Source organism: Onthophagus taurus, chromosome 10, assembly GCF_036711975.1.
Source record: "Onthophagus taurus isolate NC chromosome 10, IU_Otau_3.0, whole genome shotgun sequence".
Taxonomy (NCBI): Eukaryota; Metazoa; Arthropoda; class Insecta; order Coleoptera; family Scarabaeidae; genus Onthophagus; species Onthophagus taurus.
Window position 1 is genome coordinate 3920696 of NC_091975.1, and position 22382 is coordinate 3943077.

The 22382-nt window shown below is 38.3% G+C and overlaps 1 protein-coding gene across 1 annotated transcript; it reads right to left on the reverse strand.

Annotated features, from left to right (window-relative positions):
• Nucleotides 1-2982: 2982 nt before the first annotated feature.
• Nucleotides 2983-18296, reverse strand: LOC111428356 (zinc finger domain-containg protein striped). The gene is made up of 5 exons (XM_023063843.2): nt 18126-18296; nt 14878-14968; nt 10367-13243; nt 6813-7172; nt 2983-6002 (listed from the first exon to the last, which is right to left on the reverse strand). The coding sequence occupies exons 3-5, from the start codon at nt 10935-10937 to the stop codon at nt 4690-4692; spliced, it is 2244 nt and encodes a 747-aa protein (XP_022919611.2). The 5' UTR covers nt 10938-13243; nt 14878-14968; nt 18126-18296; the 3' UTR covers nt 2983-4689.
• Nucleotides 18297-22382: the final 4086 nt, after the last annotated feature.

Consider the following 22382-nt stretch of genomic DNA (forward strand, 5'->3'; position numbering starts at 1 on the left):
GAAGAAATGTATGTTATGATAGGTAGCAGAAATGATGGCGTAAAACATACGTCTGTTACTTGGATCATTTGGACATTGGTCCAGGTTAAGAGTTGATTTATAGGTGCACTCCAATCCACAGCGAATCGAATTGTGCAACAACGCAGCCGCGTGGCGTTGATGATTTATAACGGACATAGTTCGGAGCCTGGGGCGCGACAAGCGCGAACTTGCGAAACGACATCTCGACAGTTTCTCGCCTCCAATTTCGCCTCCCCCTTTTTCTTTAGTTTCTCTTCGATATCCTTTTCTTCGTCCACTTTGTCGCCTTCGAAGGCGCTGTAGCAATTAACCGCTTCCCTCTTCGCCCCTAATTGAGTGCTGAGCCGTCGAGGATTTGCATTCAGATGCGAAGAAGAAGAAGAAGGGAATCGGTGTGTGGGGCCGTGCGGTCGATAGATGTCGCATTATGCGGCCGACCTCTTGGACGTCGATTAGGAACTGGTTATCTCGAGCTCGCAACCGCACCTTCAACAAGCCCCGCGGCCTGAAGAGCCGTCCGTCCGACTCGAAATATGCGTGTCTTTGTGGGCGAGGCCTCACTGGAACTATAGAGACCAAGGGGTACCTTCTTTGGAGGTGAAGGAATGACTTGTTAAGGATCACGTTGGAGGAGTTTTAAAATTTTAAACTTGTCGGGTTTCAAATCGAACATTTCGATTGCGCAGTTTTAAAACTTGTTGGATTTCAAATAAAAACGTCTCCGAGCGCGATCTTCAGTCGTATATTTATAGAGAAATAGAACGTTCGGCTAAATATAAAGTGTCGCAATTCGAATGGGAGAATTAACGAAGATATATTTGTTTTTGGCACGTCCGCGAGCGGCGATATTTCCACGGTGTTTACGGGATTCGTTCCAGAAATAAAGCGCGTTTCGGCCCTTTGCGGCTAATTGTTCCTTTCCTAAACTTGTTTGTCTGAAAATCAGCCGGAGGCGCCTCGTTAAGCAACTCTTTTACTTCCCACGTCTTCACCACAGAGTCTTCCCCATTCGAGAGCAACAGGTGACGGACACTCCCAATGGAGTGGCGCCGTGTCCGAGTGGGTCAAGTGGGCGAAGATATTTGTTTAAATAGTCCCAAGATTGCTCAAGATAAATAAACCGGAGACGCGAAAAGTGGAAATGCAACTTGGACCACCACCACCCCAATATCTTCTTACCGACACCCATAATATATGGTTGGTGCTCTTCTGGAGACCGCTTCTTCTTCGTTGCCTGGTGCAAAATGATAAACGGTCCGTCGCCGAATAACAAATACGGCGTTCTTATCGCGCCCGCATCGGACTGTCCCTCTATTGAGCAAACATATTATGCAGTCACGCTCGTCCTGTGCCTGACTTTCTCGCAGTGCAGATACGCGACGTATTAATCGGGAGCTGGGGACTTGAGTTGAACCATCTGGTCGCAAATAGCCGTTTTAGTATAAAACGATTTGTTCAAATTTATTATTTCAAACACATTGATGACTCTTGTATTCGAAAAGAAACAACTTAATCACAAACGAATTAATAACTAAGCTTATTTAATTTAATGTATGAATTTAAGTTTTTATCTACAATTAGTGTGATAAATGGAACAGGCTAATCAATGTCATCTCCACATGCTATAATATATTCTACTTGCTTCACCATGTTGTAATTAGTTTTTTCAAGATGAAAAAATCTTTCTCACGTGAACTTTTTGAGGTATTTGTAAAGTCATTACAACTTTGTTGGAATTTTGAACGTGCACATTTAAACCCTTTTATATTTTCTATTGGGAAAAAATCTGGACAATTTTTCAAGACAAGGTGTAAGTGTTGGTGGGAATATCATGACATCAACATCAAAATTCCAACTGCACCGTTTATACCTTTTGAATTATGATTAATTATAATAACGAAAAATTACTGACTGATATTTTGAGTATTTCCATTTTCTAACTAAAATGTGGTTATAAATAAAGTGCATCTAGTTATAGATTAAGTTTTTTTGGTCCATTATAAACAATTTATATCCGAGACATTTTTCTCCAACAGTGATGATTTCTGAGTTACGATTGACTTTATTAACGAATATTCCTAATTTTGTTATTTTTAAGTTTTCCACTTACTAGCTACAATATGGTTATAACTGAGGTGCATCTGGTTATAGATTAAGTCTTGTGGGTCCATTATGAACAATTTACCTGCAAGACATTTTTCCCCACCGCTTATAGTTTTTGAGTTATGTTTGATTTTTATAATGAAAATTACTTAACCTTTCCAAGTTGTTACTTTGTGCTTCTTAGTTAATAGATTGAAAAGATTCAAGTATCATAATTTATTTTTAAGTTAGACATGAAAGTGTTATTAAGTGACATTAATTTTATAATAATGTACAAGGTTATTCGACCTTGTATCCAAAACCACAAGATATCAACATTATAATGAAAGTTGTATGAAGCATTATTCAAATTGATAATAACAATTAATTGTTAAAAGACGTTATAATAAAAATTTCTTTTTAAGTTTAGATTTTTAAATTGAAATGACGTCATAGAAGCTTGGAATACTTTTCCTAAACGAGAAAGGGTGCGTGGGTTGTTCTTTTTCGCTTTGTTGATACTTTTAGTACCATTAAGTGGTCCTCTTTTAAATAACAATCATCCCATATTTTCAAATGACACATTTAATTTAAATTGTTTTAAATTTTAAATAAATTGAAAGTCGTGGAGGTTGATAAAATCGTAGGCGCAACGTTTCTCTCCTACAATATTATGTAGGATATCGTCGTAGGATTGCAATAAAAAGTTATTTTGTGGGTGATATTCTTTGGGAATGCGAGACTGTTTGGTTCAGTCTGTAGTGAGAGTTCTTCTGCTGTGGTTTCAACTCATATTTAGTTTTAAACTAAAATTTTGGTGTGGATAAGATTTAATTAGAATTAAGTAAGTAGAAAAGGGGGAAAAGAAAACGCAAAAAATAAATTTAATCAGCATTTTTATTTTGTCTGAGACTTTCCATAGATTTTTTTTCGAAGGGCACAACCACTTAGAAACGAATATATTACATCGACTCGAACGGTATTCCTTCGTATTACGGTGACAATAACAGTTAATTAAGGCTTAAATTACGCGAAATCGGCCTCTGAGAACATGTACAAATAAATACTCTTTCTATAACTTCTCACATAAGTTCCGTTTATATCTTCGAATATATCACAATCAACGATACAACAGCCTCATGAGTCGTTTACCGTCTCCAGATTTTTTTTTACCACCTCCTAGCATTTTTTTTTTATTTTGGATAAATGGGTAACATTTATAAATGATTTTTAAGTTACAAAAATAGAATTAGAATCGATTGTGCTTGAGGTGGGTTTAAGAAAAACATTCTTTTCTTTTTTGTGCTGCAATCTTTTTTTATTGTATATACATTTATTTACAAGAATTTAGGCCTATTATTTTTTTATTAATTTATCCATAAATCAACCAAGATTGTCCTAGATGATGCTTTTTAATTTTTTAATCCTGATTTCCTGCCGTAGAAAAATATACCTTGTCAGTGATAACAACATTAGAATTTTTTTGCTTTGGGTAACTATTTGCACCAATAACTTCCTCCGTTTTATTTTTATTTAATTTTTTTTTTTTGATTTGGACAAGACACTTCTTTTAAGGCAGATTTCGAACTCCCCGGAAACGTAAACGCAAAATACTCGTTGCGTTCTCTTTTATTTATTTTTAATTTAATTATTATTGACTCTTTTTAACAAGACCGGTTCTCTACAAATGTTTATAAAAAAATATTAACAGAACAAACACGGATTTAAATCTTATTTATACGTTGCGGTACGGAATGTGTTTCATTTTTTTTTAGTAATTTTTCTTAGAGAGTAAATAAAGTTAGAAGATTCAATTTAATGCGTAAATTTTAGGCCAAATTATTCGAATAAATTTCGATTAATTAATTATTTTTTTTAGGGTAAAAACAGAAAATTAAAAAATAAAAACAGTATTAATAGATTAAAGCTTTCATGTTAAGTTATAAAAAAATATTTTTCTTTTAAATTTATTTATTGAGTCGATGGTTTGATCAAGCACATCTTTTTTTAATTTTAATTTGAGCATGATTTAAGCCTTAATTTAATCAAAAAAAGAAACAATTTGGAGATTTAAGTGAAAAAAAAGACGTGATTGAGCTTTCCCAACGATAACAAAAAAATGAGAAAAAACTATCAATAAAACTATAATACACAATTATTAACAGGGCAATTTCTTTTTAATCTTTCAAAAAAAGAAAGAGCAGTATAAAAATTTCGAAACATTTTTCTCCCTAATTACTATTTAACAGTAATAGCGGTAGAAGTACGGTAGTAGAAAAAGGGTATTAACAGTTCATATTTTTCACTCTCACTCTGTATACTCTGTACACTCTGTACAGCAACAACTCCTTCTCTTCTATTATATATTTACACCAAAACTGAAGAGAAACATGGCACGCTGCGCACAAGACGTGGGCTTCTAGAGATCATGGTCAGGTAGCTGAGTACAGGTTTCGTCCATCATCAGACTTTTTCACGCTACTCAATGCGTACATAAATCAATTCTGCATCGGCCGCATTCAAGTCACAATCTTCACGTATGAAGAGCACACATTCGCCGGGTGCCAATTCGGCTATGGGCAATTCTCACAGTGTCGTCGTAACCACCGGAAGTGATAACGGATCTTCGCTGGTCACCGTGTGCGGTTGATGTAAATGATGTGGATGCATGTGATGATGATGGTGACTTTGTTGTTGGCTTTGTTGCGAAGCGGATTGTGACGAAGAAGACGCCGAACTCATTTTGTTCTCTTTTTTCATTCGTTGTTTTAAATGGACCTTGGCGTGTCGTTTCTTTTCGTCGCTTCTCGCGAATTTTCTCCCGCAAACGTCGCAGGAAAACGGTTTTTCTCCGGTGTGGGTTCTTATGTGCGTTGTTAGGTGATCTGACCTTGAAAATGATCTCATACAAATTCGGCATTGAAAAGGTTTTTGTCCGGTATGGATTCTTATGTGTCGGGTTAATTCGTCGGATCTTGAAAATCTTCGATCGCAATTTTCGACGGGACACGCGTAAGGTCTTTCATGGACTGGGGTTTTACTGGGTCTATTTGGGTATTTTCTTGGTTTAACGGGGACGAGTTTTAAGGGCACCGGGGATTGTTGGTACACTTGCGAAAGAATTTCATGTCCTTTACTCGTCGAGGGATTATATTCGGCTAATTGTACCCCGTAAGATTGCGAGCCTCCCTCACTCGAACACGCACCACTGTACGAAGGTTCTTGTTTTGGCACTAAACTTGAAGGTCCCGCCACGATTAGGCCGCTGGATCCTTGGTAATCAGAGTCCCATTGGTATTTAGCGTTCGAAACCAACGGTTGGGTAACTCGCGAATACACTAAATCTTGTTGCGGCATCTCCAATTGTAGACTTGCAGATGTGCAACTCGGGTAAGACGGAGGTTGTTTCATGGTAATATTAGATTCGATGTTTAACATTAAATGTTCCGTTTGAGATCGATCATCGTATTGGGTTCCCGCTGGACTCGGCGTAGCAGAATGGTACTGTTGTGGTGACTGGCTTTGGTTTCCCATCATAAACATGGGGTATAAAGGTTTATCGGGATTCGTTAAAATCCAAGGGGGCGAATGCGACATTGATTGGGACACATTCAAAGGACTGTTCGTTTGAAGCTGCTGTTGGATCCCCGAAGACATAGGACTCGATGATGTCGAATAAACCGATCTCATTTTTTGAACATTGTTATTATTAGAACTGGTTGGAACTCCTGATGGGTACATGCTGAGAGAATTGCTACAATCCTCTTCTCTTAAGCCGGGACTTATCGCGGGTTCTTGGGGTGTACCACGTTCGCCAATTTGACTGTTCGCCGGCGACTGTCTAGGACTTTGTTGTTGTTGTTGTTGCTCTAAAGAGAGTTCTTCGCCTTCTAGGGAACCTAGAATTTAGGAGAGAAAAAGGGGTTGTGATCAAAAATTTAAAATAAATAGTATAGTGTGAAGTCTTGAATGAGTTGATATCGATCGGTACAGCAGAGGGAGCCACTTGTTGCGGACGTCAAGGACGCGACGCCGCTGTATCGAGCGGCGCTTATTTTTGACCAGCTGCCATCGATCGTATAGACATAACATGTTTCGGTGGCATGACGTAACGTGTTCAAGTTTATATTTATACGAGGAGGTGTTGAACTCCACCTGTTTTAACCATGAATTTGTACTTCCAGTTTATTATTATCATCATCTCGATATAAGTCACGTAACTTGAAATATTTATGATTTATGTTGACTACTATTAATCTTAAAGCTGTAGGCTTATTCTATTTAGAAAGTGATATTCTAGAAAGTGGATTGTTTTGATAAATCGCCCTGGTTTATCTTGGTGATATGGCGAATTTCTAATGTTTTCCCAAGACGTTCACTTTATTGACTATATCGATAAGAATAAAAAAATCTATCAAAAGAAAATCTCATTTAATAAACCATTAAATTGAACTGAAGTAATAAAATACGGTCATAAAATTATTGAATCTTATTGTTCGTGTTTAAGTTTTTTGTTAAATATATTTTTAACTGGAAATATGAGTTTGTGTTTTATTCTTAAAAGTGATGAATCATATTATTTTGAAGTGATGTTAAAATAAGACAATGTTTTGTATCGATTTTTCTGGTCAGCTGTATACGCGAGTTCCATTCATAAGTTCGTATTGTTGAAAGGGCGCAAACTCGAAAAATTCATTGGGATCACTCACCTGTGATGGGTGGTGGTTCCACGACGGTGGTGGGACCGAAGAACGTAGGGATATCCCCGGAGGTGGTTACGGGGGTGTTTAAATCTCCTGGTTGTGGTTCCGACGGCTGCGGGTCTTCGGGGGCCACCCCCGTGGCCGCCGGAACGGGACTTCCGCCGCTTTCTATGCTAGAACCAGCTCCCCGATACAAACAGGGTTCAAAACTGAGCACGTTGAAGTGGTGGGCGGCCGCAGCCGCCTCCGTCAGCAAGAACGTGGAGTGATGATGATGGTGGTGATGGTGCTGGGCTGGCAGCGTGTCCAATGCGTCCATGGTCATGGTGGACGGGGTGTTTTGTAGGGCTGTCCCTTGTGGAACGCCTGTTATAAGATTGAAACAACCAACAATAAACGAAACAACCCCCAAAAATGATTAACTTATTTTAAATTAATTCACTTCTATATAAAGATTTTTATGTTATTGTTATTAAACACCCGCGAGGACACATTTGTATATATGTACTATATTTGTTTTTGGTCGCGATGCTAGCGCTAGTTCCGTAATGTTGGACGGCGACACCGCGAGTTCTCTCTGAACGGGACTGAGCCGAGCGCGGTCGATTTTACTTTATGAATGAACCGGCTATGCCATATTTGGCCGCCGAGACGCCGTTCAACCAATCAGAAACCGCGTCGCCCCCACCACAACCCCCACCTGGACGTCGCGTGACGTCGCGGTGACGTAACGACGCGGCTCGCGCCAACCGCGTCTTCGATCGCCGAAGGTCTCCGCTGCTCACCGCTATCGTAAATTATAGTTAGGCCCACATGTTCTCAAAACCACCCTGTATACCATCAACCCCTACGATTTATCAACAAAAAAAACAACAAAAAGATTTGTTACGGCGTTAACTATCGTTTGATATAAGTTTTAAATCGTTTCAATGGAAATTTTTGGGCCAAATTAGATTTGTGCGAAACGGGCTTTATTTTCGTTCATGTTTTTGATTTTTATTTTCACTTCTCAAGGGGCGTATGTATATGTATACCAAGACAAGCCCACTCTCTTTCTTTCTCACCAGTCACTCTTTATAGTTTAACCCAACCCAAATCAACCAATAATCATATTTACCTTCATTCCAATTGCAACTGATTTCGACTTAATTAACCATCATCAAATGCATCAAAAACTCCTTATTGATGAAATTAATCAAATTACTTATTTTTGACGATACTTTGTAGCAACTTAATTTTTGCGATGGACAGAGTCATATGTTTAAACAGAGAACGTGCGGGTCATGGCCCAAAATACTTATTGAACATCAGCTGGCAGAGAGATCCGACGGTTTGAGTCAGACCGGCGACCGACGCCGCGCGTCGTGACGTCGACACCTCGTGGTCCGTTACATAACGACGCCGAATAGCGGGGTGACACCATTCCGCAGGAACTCACTCGGTGTTTCCGCCGACGACTATAATTAGCAAACGTAGCTTTACGTGGGCACATCGAACGCTAAACTTAGACCTTAACGTCGCGACGCTTGCAAATCTTCATCTAAGAACCATTTCATTTTCACACAACAAATTTGTTACTAGTAAAGTGTATCTTAAATTACCAGGAAATGCAAAAATATGAATTTAGAGAGGTTCTTGTGTTAATGTAACTTCAGATTTGTACAGAAATAATTTAGAATTTCATTGTATTTTTTTATGCCATAATTTGTATTGATTGTATATTGTTGTATATTTCAGTTGCAATGAATTGCATCGAGTTGCAAAGAGTTGTATTGAGTTGCAATGAGTTGCATTGAGTTGCATTGAGTTGCATTGAGTTGCATTGAGTTGCACTGCTACTGTTCAGAGGGAATTGAAAACATAAAACAAAAATTTTGTATTTAGAAATGAATTTTTTTGATATTCCATAATGTAACTGCTAGTATTCAGAAGAAAATAATTTTAGTATTTTGCAAAACTTACTTTTGACACAATAATTTAGTAAATAATTTTTTAAACTAAAGTGTACGAAGACTTTTGAAATTGACTGTATCCCTTCTTGGTTTTCTTTCAACCAATGCGACCGTAAATTAGGTTCGCGCAATTTATGGCCTCGGTGTGGCCATATCTCAGCGACGGAAGACATGGGACCGTCGCGGTTCCTCAAGCGTCGTCATCAGATATCGAAAATAATAAACGTGGAGGGCGATTTTTGTCCGCGACGACGCGATTTATGCGTCTCTAAAATAAGAAGTGTTCGCCAACATCAAAGGCGACGACCACTACGAAAACGCTTGATAACGCAGCTGTTTGGTTTGGCAAACAATAACGTTACGTTGAAAAATAAGAGACGGATCTCCCTCTCTCGGAAGCGGGGGAAAGCGCAATCGGAAAGATACCCGAAGTGATTCCAGAATTAACTGACCCCGTTGTCGTCGCTGAAATAACGTCCCATTTCGACGATTTCGACAGACGTAATAAAATCGTGGAAAATAAAATAGATGTGGCGCCAACTATGAAACTTGAAGTACTTAGTTATTCGAAAATTATTTAAAAAACATTATTTAATTTATATATTTAATGTGAAAATTTGTTGAATGAACTCGATGACCCCTCCTAAGGGTAATATTGACTTTCCACAGGTGCCCTTGATAGTGTAGTGTAAGGGGAGTAGTTGAGTAGTGGGGGTTTTGCGCACAACCCCTCTTCGTGACGTCAATTCATTCATGATTTTAAATCCCACCCCCTAGTTTTAGGTTGAATGGCGATTTAAACTTTTTATTTCTTTAAAAATCTCTAAATGAAAAATAATAAAGAATTCTTTATCGGTGTATTCTTTAAAGGTCAAAACTGATAAATTTAAATAACAATGGTTAAGGTTGAAGTTTTGTGGAGGTAACTTGTTTTATTGTTATTGTTGGTCGAATTTAACGCCGAAAACTCGCCGAATTTCCATACCTCGGGTGTACAACGGTCTCTTCTATAAATTCTCTCGACGTCTTAAATGTCAAACGCTAACAAATATGTCGCTATAAAAATACCTGGACAACGGCGCCCGAAGTGCCCGAAGCCGGCCGTTTTACTACTGACGATAAATTTATTTTATGTTTCGTTCTTTTGTTTATCAAAAAAATTAAGATTAAAAAATCAAAATTTAGAAGTGAAGCATTTCTGGTCCGAAAATATCGACGTTCGGTAAATATTTGATGGGTAACCGTACGGAAATAGCAACAAAAGCTTTCAATCGATTTCTATTTCTAGACTTGGTATTTCTAAATGATGCATCCTTCAGAAACGGAAAACGCTTTTAGCAATTGTAGTGTATTTTTAAATCCAAATACAACCTGACGTAGGTTCATATTGCGTAGGTACGCAATGTTTACAAAAGCGTATCGATCTGTACTAGTTATGTTTGAATTAACGCGTGGTGATATACGACCTTTACAAAAAAAAAGTGATATCGCTTCCTCTGTATATACGAGTACTTTACGTATTTTGTACTGAGTCATACTCTGACGGTATCTTGGACGTAAGTTTTTATCAAAACATCAACATTTTTTTAATGTATTAATTAAACGAACCTGGAGCGGAAGGTCCAGCAAACCACAATGCTACCAAGTCATCAACGCTGGTGGTCGGAGGTCCGTGTTGGCCGTATCCTCCGTAATAATAGGAGGGCGCCGGGACGGCGTCCAACAGTCTGGAAGGAGCAGGGGAGGGTGAAACAGCGTCCGGCGCCGTCACCGGCTCCCTAACTCCTCCGATTCCCGATCTCCCACGGGAACCCCCGTCGAGTAATAATTGTTGCACTTGCAGGATGTCTACGAATTCGTCACCACTCACCGCACCACCACTACCAAATCCGAAACCACCACCACTAACACCGACAACACCTGAATTTCCGGAAATACCGTCTACCCCGTTACCACCAGAATGAACCCCCTGATGGCGTCCGTAAGCGTCACCAGCCCTTGCGGCCCGATCCTCGTGCTCCCTCCGCATAGCCAGTGTGAGCATTTTGCAGAACGCGCGCGTCTCCGACGAGCAGCCGAGGTGCCATAACGTCCCGATTGAGGAGGCGACGCGCACCGCCCGTCCCGATCTTACGGTAATCTGGATGTGAATGAGCGGCGGACACGCGGTGCCCCGCATCAGGTAACGCCAACGTGCGGCAACAACGACGACGACGACGACGACGACGCCTCCGCCTTCTCGCCCGAAACGCCCTCGTGACGTCACGCGAAACGTCACCCGGTGCCGAGGATCGACGGTGACTAACCTTCCGACGGCGACGTCACCGAAACCTTCGGCTCCCGTAAAGGCTATTTAAGTTTGAGAAGGTTTTCGCGAGGAGTCCAACTAAAAATAGAGCGCGAAACGTCGCGAGTACTTCGAAAACCCGAACGCTACTACTACTTGTACTGCCCACAACAAAGATATCTCCGCAACCGTCCGCTCGTTCGACGGTCGTCGACGTACGGGGGTGGTTCTCGATATATGTGTGTGTTTGAACCCAACTCAAAAACCAGATCCAAATAAACATTGCGTAAGGGTTCAAACTTCAAAAACGTGAACTGAAAATCATGTTGTGGGTTTTAACATCCCACCTGTATACTATTATTGTTATTTTTGTTTTGTCATCAAACAAAACAAAATAATCCAAAGTAAACTTAATCATCGAAATCTATTAAAACACATTTTTCCCTTCAAAGTTAAAACCTTCGCCGATAATGAATGAATCCCGCTTCGTCCATTGACTGGCAACCTCTAACCTTTCCTCGGCGTGAATGAAACCGCCGCTTGCGAAACGTCGACGACGAGCCGTCGACACAACTTAATTGCGATCTCTTTGGCGACATAGATTCTAATCTAATCGATTTACTAAAATCAATATTATTATCAAATTAATACGTCAAAATTGCGCAAATTTCTCCCTACGCAAGGACCTTAAAGTGACGGTTACCCGAAATGAACTTGGCTAATAGCGTGGGTTCTTTTAAAGACACCTGAATGACTTAGGTAATGAATTAAAACAATTTTCAATCAGGATTTTTCTTATAAATAAACACCTTAACGAAGGTGAAAAAGGCGACAGTTCTAAATATGGTAGGAGTTAATTTCCGAGTAAAAAAAAGTTTGGTTTTGACGTTTCGAAAATTGACCATTTTTGGTGTGCGAGACGGTGTCGAAACGGGCCGTAACGTGACGTTAGCGAGCGTCACGACGCTGCTGTCGGTCTATAAATAACCACGTAGTCGACCGATCGCGAGTTGTAGAATCGATTTACACGAAAACGGACATAAAAACAACAGTTGACTAACGTTGACGCTTACTATTAACGTTCTCTTTATTTAGCTGGGCTAAGACCGTTTTGGAAAAAACAATAAACTAGTGGTCATAATGGATTGGAGCCAATCTATGATTCGTAACTCGTTATGTCATAAGCTTTTTGGAATTAAACGATTTTGATTCATTTTAAACCCTAACATCATTTGGCCTAAGTATTTTATAAACCAGGATACTCGAGATGTTAGGGAGATTCTTCGTGTTGTTTAACCCAACCCTATCTCTTAAATAGCCTCTTTGTAACCTCGGCTGGTTGGGTTTGAATGACTATTTGGACAATCTTTTCCATTTCTTATCTGTATAGAACCATTATTTCAACAATATTATGAAGCTACAAATCACGATAAGCAGAGTACTTTTCTTTTGGGGTTGATTCAAATTATAAACATAAGTCGTAGGAGACATGGTACGTATGATACACCAGAGGGGTAGTAGAGAGCATGTACAGGTTTGCAAAAAACCTTTTCTAATATATTTGCGCTAAGCCACAAGTAGTTACAGTACTTGTGGGAAAAAAGAAATCAGGAGCAACTACTTACACAGATAAACGTGGTAAAAGAACCAAAGTAAAAAGTATTTGCCAGAAATCCGGCAGCAAGTTAGGGATCATATCCAAAGCAAAATCACTACAGCCGGCACACATCGTTAAATCTCAATTGCACGTTTTTGGCGTACAAGGAAAAAATCCAAATTCAGTAGTTACTTATAAGTATTAATCACTAGTGGTCAAAAAAGACTTACCAAATCTCAAATTCGGACGCCCTAGGTCAGATACATGTTCAAAGTGTTTATCAAAATAAGATCAAATCTATTCCGTTGACCAACCCAGAAAGGAAATAACAGGCGCAAAAATTGGAACTGCACCGTCGTAAGGTGGAAAAGGCAAAATCCACAATGAATACCGATATCGCAAACTCAGAAAATATTGATAGTGAAGATTCATTCCTACTTTGACTCATTCGGATATGTTTTAAAATCGGCTGTTGATCCTGTTTTAACTTCAGGGTTCATTTGTCTGATACAGATGTGCATATGGGATGAGTCTATTACTGGGAGGGGTGGAAATGAAATAGCATCTTGTCTGCTGAAAGTTTTCTCCCATCAAAATTTTCCTAAAAGAAAAAAACTGGTTATACATATGAAGTGATAACTGTGCTGGGCAAAATAAGAATAAGATTATTTTAATGTTGCTCATTTACCTAGTTTCTAAAGATATCTACGAACAAAGATTTCTGCTAAGTGGCCATTCCTATCTTCCTATCTCACGTATTGTTTCGATTATTATAGGTGCTTGCCAAAATGTACATTCAAAATCGATGGATGAAATAAATTTGGAGTAATCAATAATTATTATGTAAGTTTATTCTATTTAATTATTTATGAGTGATGATTATTATAAAAAAAAAATTTGATAATCTACAAGGTTGATTTAGTTTTACGGTAAACGACTATAAAACTGAGTTATTACGTTCTGGGTACGCTGCGGTGTCGTCACAGATAATAGACCGTTTATTACTCGAACCATTTCGGTTACGTAACCGCTCCGTTGAAGAAAAATCCTAAAATGGTCCAGTAGAAACCTCAGAGCAACAGTGAGCCAGAAGGCAGAAGGAAAAGATACAGTGGGTAGACTGCTGCTGCTAAATGTCAAATGAATCATTTCAGACGGCCATTAGAGATCGTATTGTCTCCGGCGACCAAATATGGTTGGTTGTGTCTATGAGGAAATTTTGTTCGAAAAATTGATAATTGCACTAATCTCCGTTCTAAATCCAATTTGGAAACGAAAAAGAAACTTGCGGTTGGTTCGAATCGTCGTCCAGCCTTAAATGCCTACACTTGGGAAAAAATTATGTATGCTAACACGATTCGATTAATCAAAGTTTTACGCTCGCGTCGACGTTGAATTGATAATTTTATGCCAGTCGTTTGTATTCTGAAAGATTTTGCATAAGGGAGTGTTTTGAATTAATGTTTGCGAACATCATTGGATGGTCGTAAATAAGATCGATCGTCAATCGTAAATCGTTGTTGCTATGAAAATTTCATTATTTTCGGGTTGAATTTATGTAATCGAAATCGCTTTGTGTTTTTAAAAATAACCGAGAACAATTTTAGAGATTGGGGATTTGTGGAAACGCACCTGTCAACTATTTAATAATTCGTGTCGTTTTGGACCAGTTTCAAAATAATCTTCGAGAAGTAATTGCATGTTTATGACATTTATGGACTATTAAAATATTATTTATATAAGTGTATGTAATAATTTTTTAACATTCCATCGCGTTCAAAGTTATCACACGTTGTCCTAAAGCTGCGGTCGTTTTCTCAACAAACACACAGAACGAACGATAGCGTAGCACAGCAGCCGGTCCAAAGAGATTGTGCCTTTATCATCTCCATTACAAATTATGACCAGTCATTCATTTCAGATCGCTATCGGCTGCAATTCGCCCGCCACGTCGGCAAACGGTCGAAAAATAAAAAATACGAGCTCAGCGCGAGAGAAAGAGATCGACGTTCCAGATAAATTGAGTACCAGACGAAGAACGATACAACGAACGAGAGAAACATACGTACTGGAAGGGCGCGATACTCTATCAGTTATGGAAATAAAGTTCCGGGAAGAGAGATTGCGCGTTAAAAACCGTGTTAGGCCTCGGTGTTTATAAATAACTCGTATTATATTGTTCTTTTTTTCGACTTGATTATTTATTCATTTATTTTTTTTTGCAAAAATACTCACGCTCAACAAATAGTAATTCTCAAGGGGTTGCGAAGCTGGTTTCTTCGGTTTGTACGTCAGAGGATTCTTGTGCAGTGTCGTCATACTCAATCTGAAAACAAATTAATTATTCTTAAGTTGTCAGTTGATTGATTTGGTTATCGGAAACTATTATTTTGAATTTGTAAGGACGTTGTTCGTAATGGACGCGCACGTATTGACTTTAATCAATTACTACATGTGAAATCGTCAGTTGGTACGCAACATCTTGCAACGGTGTGTTGAATTGGGTGTTTGTGGACGTCGAGTGTGAAATGAGTTTTTTTTTTCTTGTATCTACGCATAATGGTACACAATACAAGTGCACGTGTCCATACATACGTACGCGGAGGTGTCTCTGTTACTATTGTATGCTGAACAGCGGATCATGTTATGTCTTGGCACGTGGTTTTAAAATGAGAACGGAAGGAATCGAAGGAGGTTGATACACTCCCATTTTATTCTCAACTGTCGATCATAATTAATTTTTACATCCACTAGATCTTTAATTATAATAAGTTTCGCGCAAATTTCACGTAAATTATACACTCAGTACAAAATCTTTTATCTGATGTATAAGGCAAGATTGTTTAAGAAGTTGAAAGTCACGATATTGTTAAGATATCTTGACAGCTCAAGATATAACTGCTCGCAGCCTGATGCAAAGATAGTAAGTCAAACCATTTCTTAAAGAAGACATTCGTAGCTCCTGTATAAGATAGCTCATCAAAATTAAGGAGATCTTATAAATAAACACACAATAATTTTTTCTTAGATTATATGCTACCTTAAACTAGAAAGATTGACCTTTACTTTAACATAAAACTTATTTCTTAGATCCCAGAAATAAGCCCACAATTTTGGATTTTGCATTTTCCTTAGAATTTAGGTTGAGTTCAATAATTATTATCTCAAAAACGAATAGAGATTTTTAAGTAAGGTTTTGGTTCTTGAAAAATTCATCAAAATATCTCAAGAATTCAATTTTACACAAATTTTTCAAAAGGATTGTATAAATTTTGAATGGATAAAGTTGTAAGAATTCAGATTGGATTTAATAATTATTATCTCAAAAACTAATAGAGATTTGCAAATACGATTTGGTTCATCAAAAAGTTCATACTTTACTCTATAAATATCTAAATTTATACAATTTTTTAGAAATGATTATACAAAATTTTGAAAGCATCCAATTTTCTTCATACAAAGTGACACCTTTATAATCATTATAAAGATTCAGATATTATGTTTCTAGTGCATTGATGGTTTAGGACTTTGAAGTTTATTTTAATTCCGAATCGGTGTGCTAACTTGTAATGTGGCAAGACAACCAAGGATTGTTTTCCTTTGAAATATGGGTTGTTAACTTATTTCGAACTCAACCTAAAATCCAATATGATCAAATCGTTTGGTTTGTAAGTCAAAAATGGTTGGACCACTCCTTGGTGGTATCTAATATTAGTAACAACTTAATTCTGGAATAACCTTCATTTCGTATATTTTTGTAAAGACACTACATTATAATGTCAATAAAAGATGATAAAGGTAAGCTTTGTGGTGTTGCTGCCCCCGCCAATAAAAACGCCAAATAAACAGGAAAATTTGCGGCCGTTTGCGCTGCCGTTGGTGGTGCTGCTGGTTGTCCGAGAGTAAAACCGGCTCCTCGCATACGATTACCGAGAAGCGCAATCAATTGAGGCGGACGCGAGGCGCAAAACAAAACGGCTGCCGCCTAATTGACTTATCTCTCGGCTGACACTTATAGCACTCGGACCCGCGATGACAATAAAGCAGCCCCATTCGAAACGAACGCCATTGTTTCGTTCGGTCCGAAGAAACGGTGATAAGCCCCCGGACCCGGAGTGAGTTATTTTTAATTAAGCCGTGCCCGAACCGGACGACGACTACGGTCCTTCTCATCGTCCTTGAGAGAAACTCCAAACAGTCCAAACGAAGAAAGAAAAACTTTCAAGTATTTTATATTTAATTTATACCTAAATGAATGAAAGTACCTATTTGTTACTTAAAGACACCAGATGGTTTAAGATTTTTAAAAGTCGTGGTTTCAGTTTGCACGCAAATTGGATTAATTTCCCAACGAGATGTAAAACGGACTCCGATTTACTGATAATGTCTTTTCCCGGAGTAGACTTAACCGACCTTATTAGGTAATTGCCGCATCACGAAATGTAGGTTTACGAGACGCCAATTAGAAACTCCGTGGTTTGCGACGTCTTGGGAGCTTTATTGTTAATCGATTAAGCGCGTCCGCGATAGCGATCTATACTATACCAACGGCAACGGCGACGGCGGCATATCTATGACGGCTCCACGTTAATTAACCGCGATAAGCTTTTTCTCGGCACGTTGATTTAGAGGGACCTCATCTCTTTCTCGGATTTGCATAATGTGCTAAGAAATTCGGCGCTAATCGTGGCCTCCCGCCGACCCGTCATTTAGTATAGTAAGTAGCACCAGTCGTCCAGAAAGATGACCCTCCGAATATGGGCAGACGGTGACGGACAGATCGGTCGCCCTCCCATCCGTTTACCAAAACCATTAGGACACACCGGCAACGGCTTAATTGGCTGATATTTGGACGCGATGGTATCATTAGTCTTTCACTGACAGCAAGCGTTAATTATCCTGTTAGTGACGAACGCAATGAATATACAAGAATGAGATGTTTAAAATGTAGTACTAAAACACCAAATTAAATAATTACCACATTTTTTCTTAATCCGCTGTATTAATAATAATAAATTTTAAGTTCTATTTGTTTATGTACATTATTTGTACATATGAAGAAATTCGACAAAACACTTCATGGCGCCTCGGAAAGTCGTCGGGCGTCGAACACGTGTCCGCGAGGCCGCGTGGGCGTCGTGCAGGAACGCGTCTCCATTAAACCGCGTTCAGGATCGTTCTGACCTCACCACGTCGCCCCGCGCCACCAATTAGCGGGAGGATAAGTTATTGCTTCACGAACGGAGTAAATCAACCGAAAAAGGACGCATCTGTCAAAAGACGCGTCGTCCGAAGAGAATAAATATAGAGCTTAACCGAAACCAAAAAGAATTTTAATTTGTAAAAGATCATCTATTTGATATACATTTATGAATCAGACTTTCAATGCTAGACAAGGCGAGGAGAATCAAAAAATCTTCAACGATACTTATTTAAGTACTCTTAAAGTAGTCATTTTGCGAAGAGATTTCAAATAAGATTACCTCTTGGTTTAAATCAAATCGGAAATATTCTCTCATTTCTCCTTTGGTTGGGTTTTTCCTTGGGTCATCTCGATTTGGTTTTCTTCCGTTCGGTTTTACAGCGTAACGAGAACCACTAAAGCCCGAGAAGAGAGGTCCCGCAGCATCTGCAGCAGCCTCTTTCCACACCGGACACGAACTGAATCGCAGAGTCCCAGCATCTCTTGGACTGTGGTGGTCGTCGTCGGTGCACGTCGTGCATTTTTAGGTAGCCCCGGCCCCGGCAAATTGCGCCGCGGGGCTCCGTATCAACGGGATCCATCTCTTCCCTCGAATTTCAACCGCTACACAACGATAACTCTTATTATTTAACTGACTTGGTCCTTTTTAGCTCCAAATTTAGTTTAATTGATATTTTGTTCGATTACGTTACTTTTTTATTGTTGTTTTTTATTTTGTAGGTTCTTTTTTGTAATTCATTTTGCATATAATGGGGTTAATAAATATCTATTATTATTATTATTATTATTATTAACAACAAACGAAAATAAGAAGAACAAGTAATTTGAAAGAGAAACAACAAATTAGAACAATGCATCAAAACACTCGTCTTTATTAAGGTAAGAAATGAGTTTCAAAAATCCAAATTGAAAAGGAATGAAACGAAGTTACTGTCACAGTAGCAGCGCACGTCATATTTACTTTGTAAAGATTTTATCTCATGCTTGGATATTCATCTGTGGTTTTGATTGACGCAATCCGCGTCTACCGTATATCGATTGTTCGCGATCGGGAGGCATTACCATATTTGATTGTCCCCGGCTGGCTGTTGGGAGATATCAAAACGTACACCGCGGGATATAAATTACCGTGGTATCTAAATCCGAGCCATGCCGGATTGATGGTCGCGTTTTGATTTAATAGGAGGTCGAAATCTTTTTTAGACAACAATAGGACGTCGTAGGATTATAGGCATAGCAATAAGACGTTGACGTATCATGTATGGCTTATCTCGGCTTTTTATCCTTTTCTTGTGACCAATGTTAAAAGTAAGTTTTATACAGGTGTTGTGTGTAAAAAGAAGTAAACGTGTTCCGTAAACATGGATATTAAGTTTCTAAAATGATAGGACTAAGAGATATTTTTGAAGAAACTAGCTATTAACACGATTCATTATTATTGCATGGGATAATTTTTATTGGACGTTTTATTGGAGTTTTGGGACTTCAAAAACACAAAAACGATGCCATTTTGCAGAATCAACATATATTCTGAGGAGATTCATGGTTTACACTTCGACTTTTTACACAATGAGTGTAAAATGTTTCTTGGCATCTTCTTAAATAGGCATGCACAAATTCGTAATGATATTGAGAAATATAATATTCGTGTTGGGTTGTGAACTGATGTGATGGACTATGTTGAGAATGGCTAGGAATGTTATTGAATGCTTTTATAAACTTTGCTGAGTGAGGTCGGGGACAAGGTTGAGAAATGTAAGGGGTGATATTCAAAGAGGAAAGAAATGATATTAAAATATTACGGAGGAAGGGCTGCGCAAGGCGGAATAGGATAAATAGATGAAAAAAAAAAACATCATAATGGATCATTCCAGTATTTAGTAGCAGATTTCAGTAACTAGTGGATGATTCCAATGTTGGGTTGATGAATGATGTATTTATACTGATTTGTTGTAGTATCCAGAAGTTGGATACAATTTTCATAGCAATTAAGACCGAAGTCTAGTGTTTAATTCCAGTGTAGTTGTTTTCAGAATCTAATGGATGATTTCAGTGTTTGTATCTGAGTACCCAGGAGATGTCTTCAACATTAGTGGACGACTCCAGTATCTAATAGATTAATCCAGTATGCATTTGTTAGGTGCAGTATAATAGAGGTTCATTTGAATAAACCGTGGAATATGTAATAGAAGCAATTAGAAGAATACATGACTCTCTAATAAACCATTTAAACCTAATTTCTTTTGTGATTATCATACATCAGGTGGCAAATACTTTTCGACCTGTCTTCATTCTTATGATACAACATACATGAAGTCGCCGAGGTGATCTGATGTATATTGGAAATAAAGATAAATTTCATGTTCAGTCAAAACATTAATCTGTGTTGGCCTTTTTCATAATAGAGGTGTATTCCATCATCATACAGTAATTAATTACAATTGAAAGAGTTATAAACTTGTTATTAAACTCTTTAAGAGCAAAAGGGATATTAAATAATCCGTATAAACATATTATTTTAAAATAGTGTACAACTGTTATTTTCATCACTCAATCTTATTAAATGACGCAAGACACGTTACATGTAATGCTCATTATTACTCGAGGTTCGACTCTCGAGTAGCGTTTATCTTAATTATCTGCAATTCAGTGTTCGGTATCCCGCAGCCATTCCCTCGTTGTTGCATACTGATACAAATTGTCGGTTACAACGGAGGTTGTTAATTTAACATTTAGCAAGTTTCATATAAATACAAATAAAAGAAAGATCGAATCAAAAACAATTACTTGCTAACGTTCTAAACATTTATATAAAACGATGTAAAATACTCACGTAACGTATACATAAATACATAAAAAGATAGGATGAATAGTAATTTTTCGCGATGGGTTTCTATCTGAGAAAAGTGTATTCCATTAGCACACACCTAGGATAAAACTAAATTCTATGCAAGACTTATTTGGATGTTGTCGAAAAACTGGCTTAGCATCCGCTAGTTTCAAGCCAAAGGAATCTCGTTTTAAACTTATGCGTGAAATTACTCGTTTTACATAACGTTCGCATGCGATTATCTTAGAAACTGGGCGCGATAGGCAATGCTTCATCAATTAATGGATGTGAAATAACTAAAAGGACAAGTAATATTGGTTTTATAGAAAGTCTTCATTCTTTAGAGACACATTTTTTGAACTAAGTAAGTTTGTTTGCGAAGTCCTTCTAAATGGTTTTCTCGCCGTTTTAGTAAAATTGAAAGAGAATCTCGAATCACGAACGGGGCAGAGCAATTAAAAGCTGAAAAACAATCGCGCCCTGGTCCTGTTATGGTATAATACCCGATGGTAGAGATAATCATCTGAACGAGGCGGTGTTGCCCTGTACATTATTACCATATTGTGTCCCTGTACGCCAAGAGCTCTGGTATGCGAGTTTGATCTGATAAAGGCCCCTCGCTTTTAGCGGTTCTGGTTTATTTTTCCGAGAGACCCCGTTCGGGCTTCGGATCGGAAAAATGGGCTAATTTATGGCCGGCCGACTCGGCGCAAACAATACCCGTTCAGGCGCAGCTTTTATGCCTTAATAGGCCTTAGTATGCCCTGGCCATTGTGGTGTTACATTTACATACGGCGTATATTAAATATTGGAAAAGACAGCTGCTACTATCCGAAGGGACGCCCGCGGCTTTTTACTGCTTTTACTCGACGATCTTCAGGGTAAATTTTGACGCATTGTTTGGGCCGTTAAATTTATCGACTATTACGTAATCCGAATATAAAGTTGGTAAAAACGCGCAAAGTTGATCGACCTTAACGCATTTAAGGTGATTCTTGTGGGATGAAAACCACAAACGCAAATTGTGGGCGGTTTGTCGTGCAAATATAAACATTAAAATCGTTAAATTGATTCCTCCTCGCTTAAAATCTCCGTTTCGGGATTATGAGCTTTAGGTTTTTTTGATAAATTTTCACTCAAAACAACCAGTCTCGCGTCGTTCCTTCGGTTATGCTAAACCACTTATGGTCATAACTCATAGCTTTCTAAGGCAGTCGAGGCTAAATCTGATTTAATAGATTTTAAAATCCGACCGAAAGATTTTCGGATCATAAAACATGACCGCATCAAATCTAACCATCTCGTTCGGCATTGTCAATTAGTCGCGTTTAATTTTATAGAATAAATCCACGCGTCAAGTACACAGAACAATACATAAACGATTCGAAATAAAAACCTCTTATTGTTTCGATTGAATATTACGCACCGTAACTTGGCTTCTTCTTTTTTCATCAAACTTTATTACCAACAAAGTGAAATGAATCGGAAATCTTTTGTGTTAATTAACGCGTAATTGTAGTTGTAATTAAAAATTACAACCATTACGTCATGTTAACGTTAAAAATATATGCGTTATACAATTTCTAAGTTATTTCAACTTAAATTTCTATAGAAAATTTTATGAACCGTGTAAATACTTATACGCACACGTCTTTCCTCCTCAAGGTCAAAGGACGCGGAATCGTCGTCGTCCATATAACGTACTTC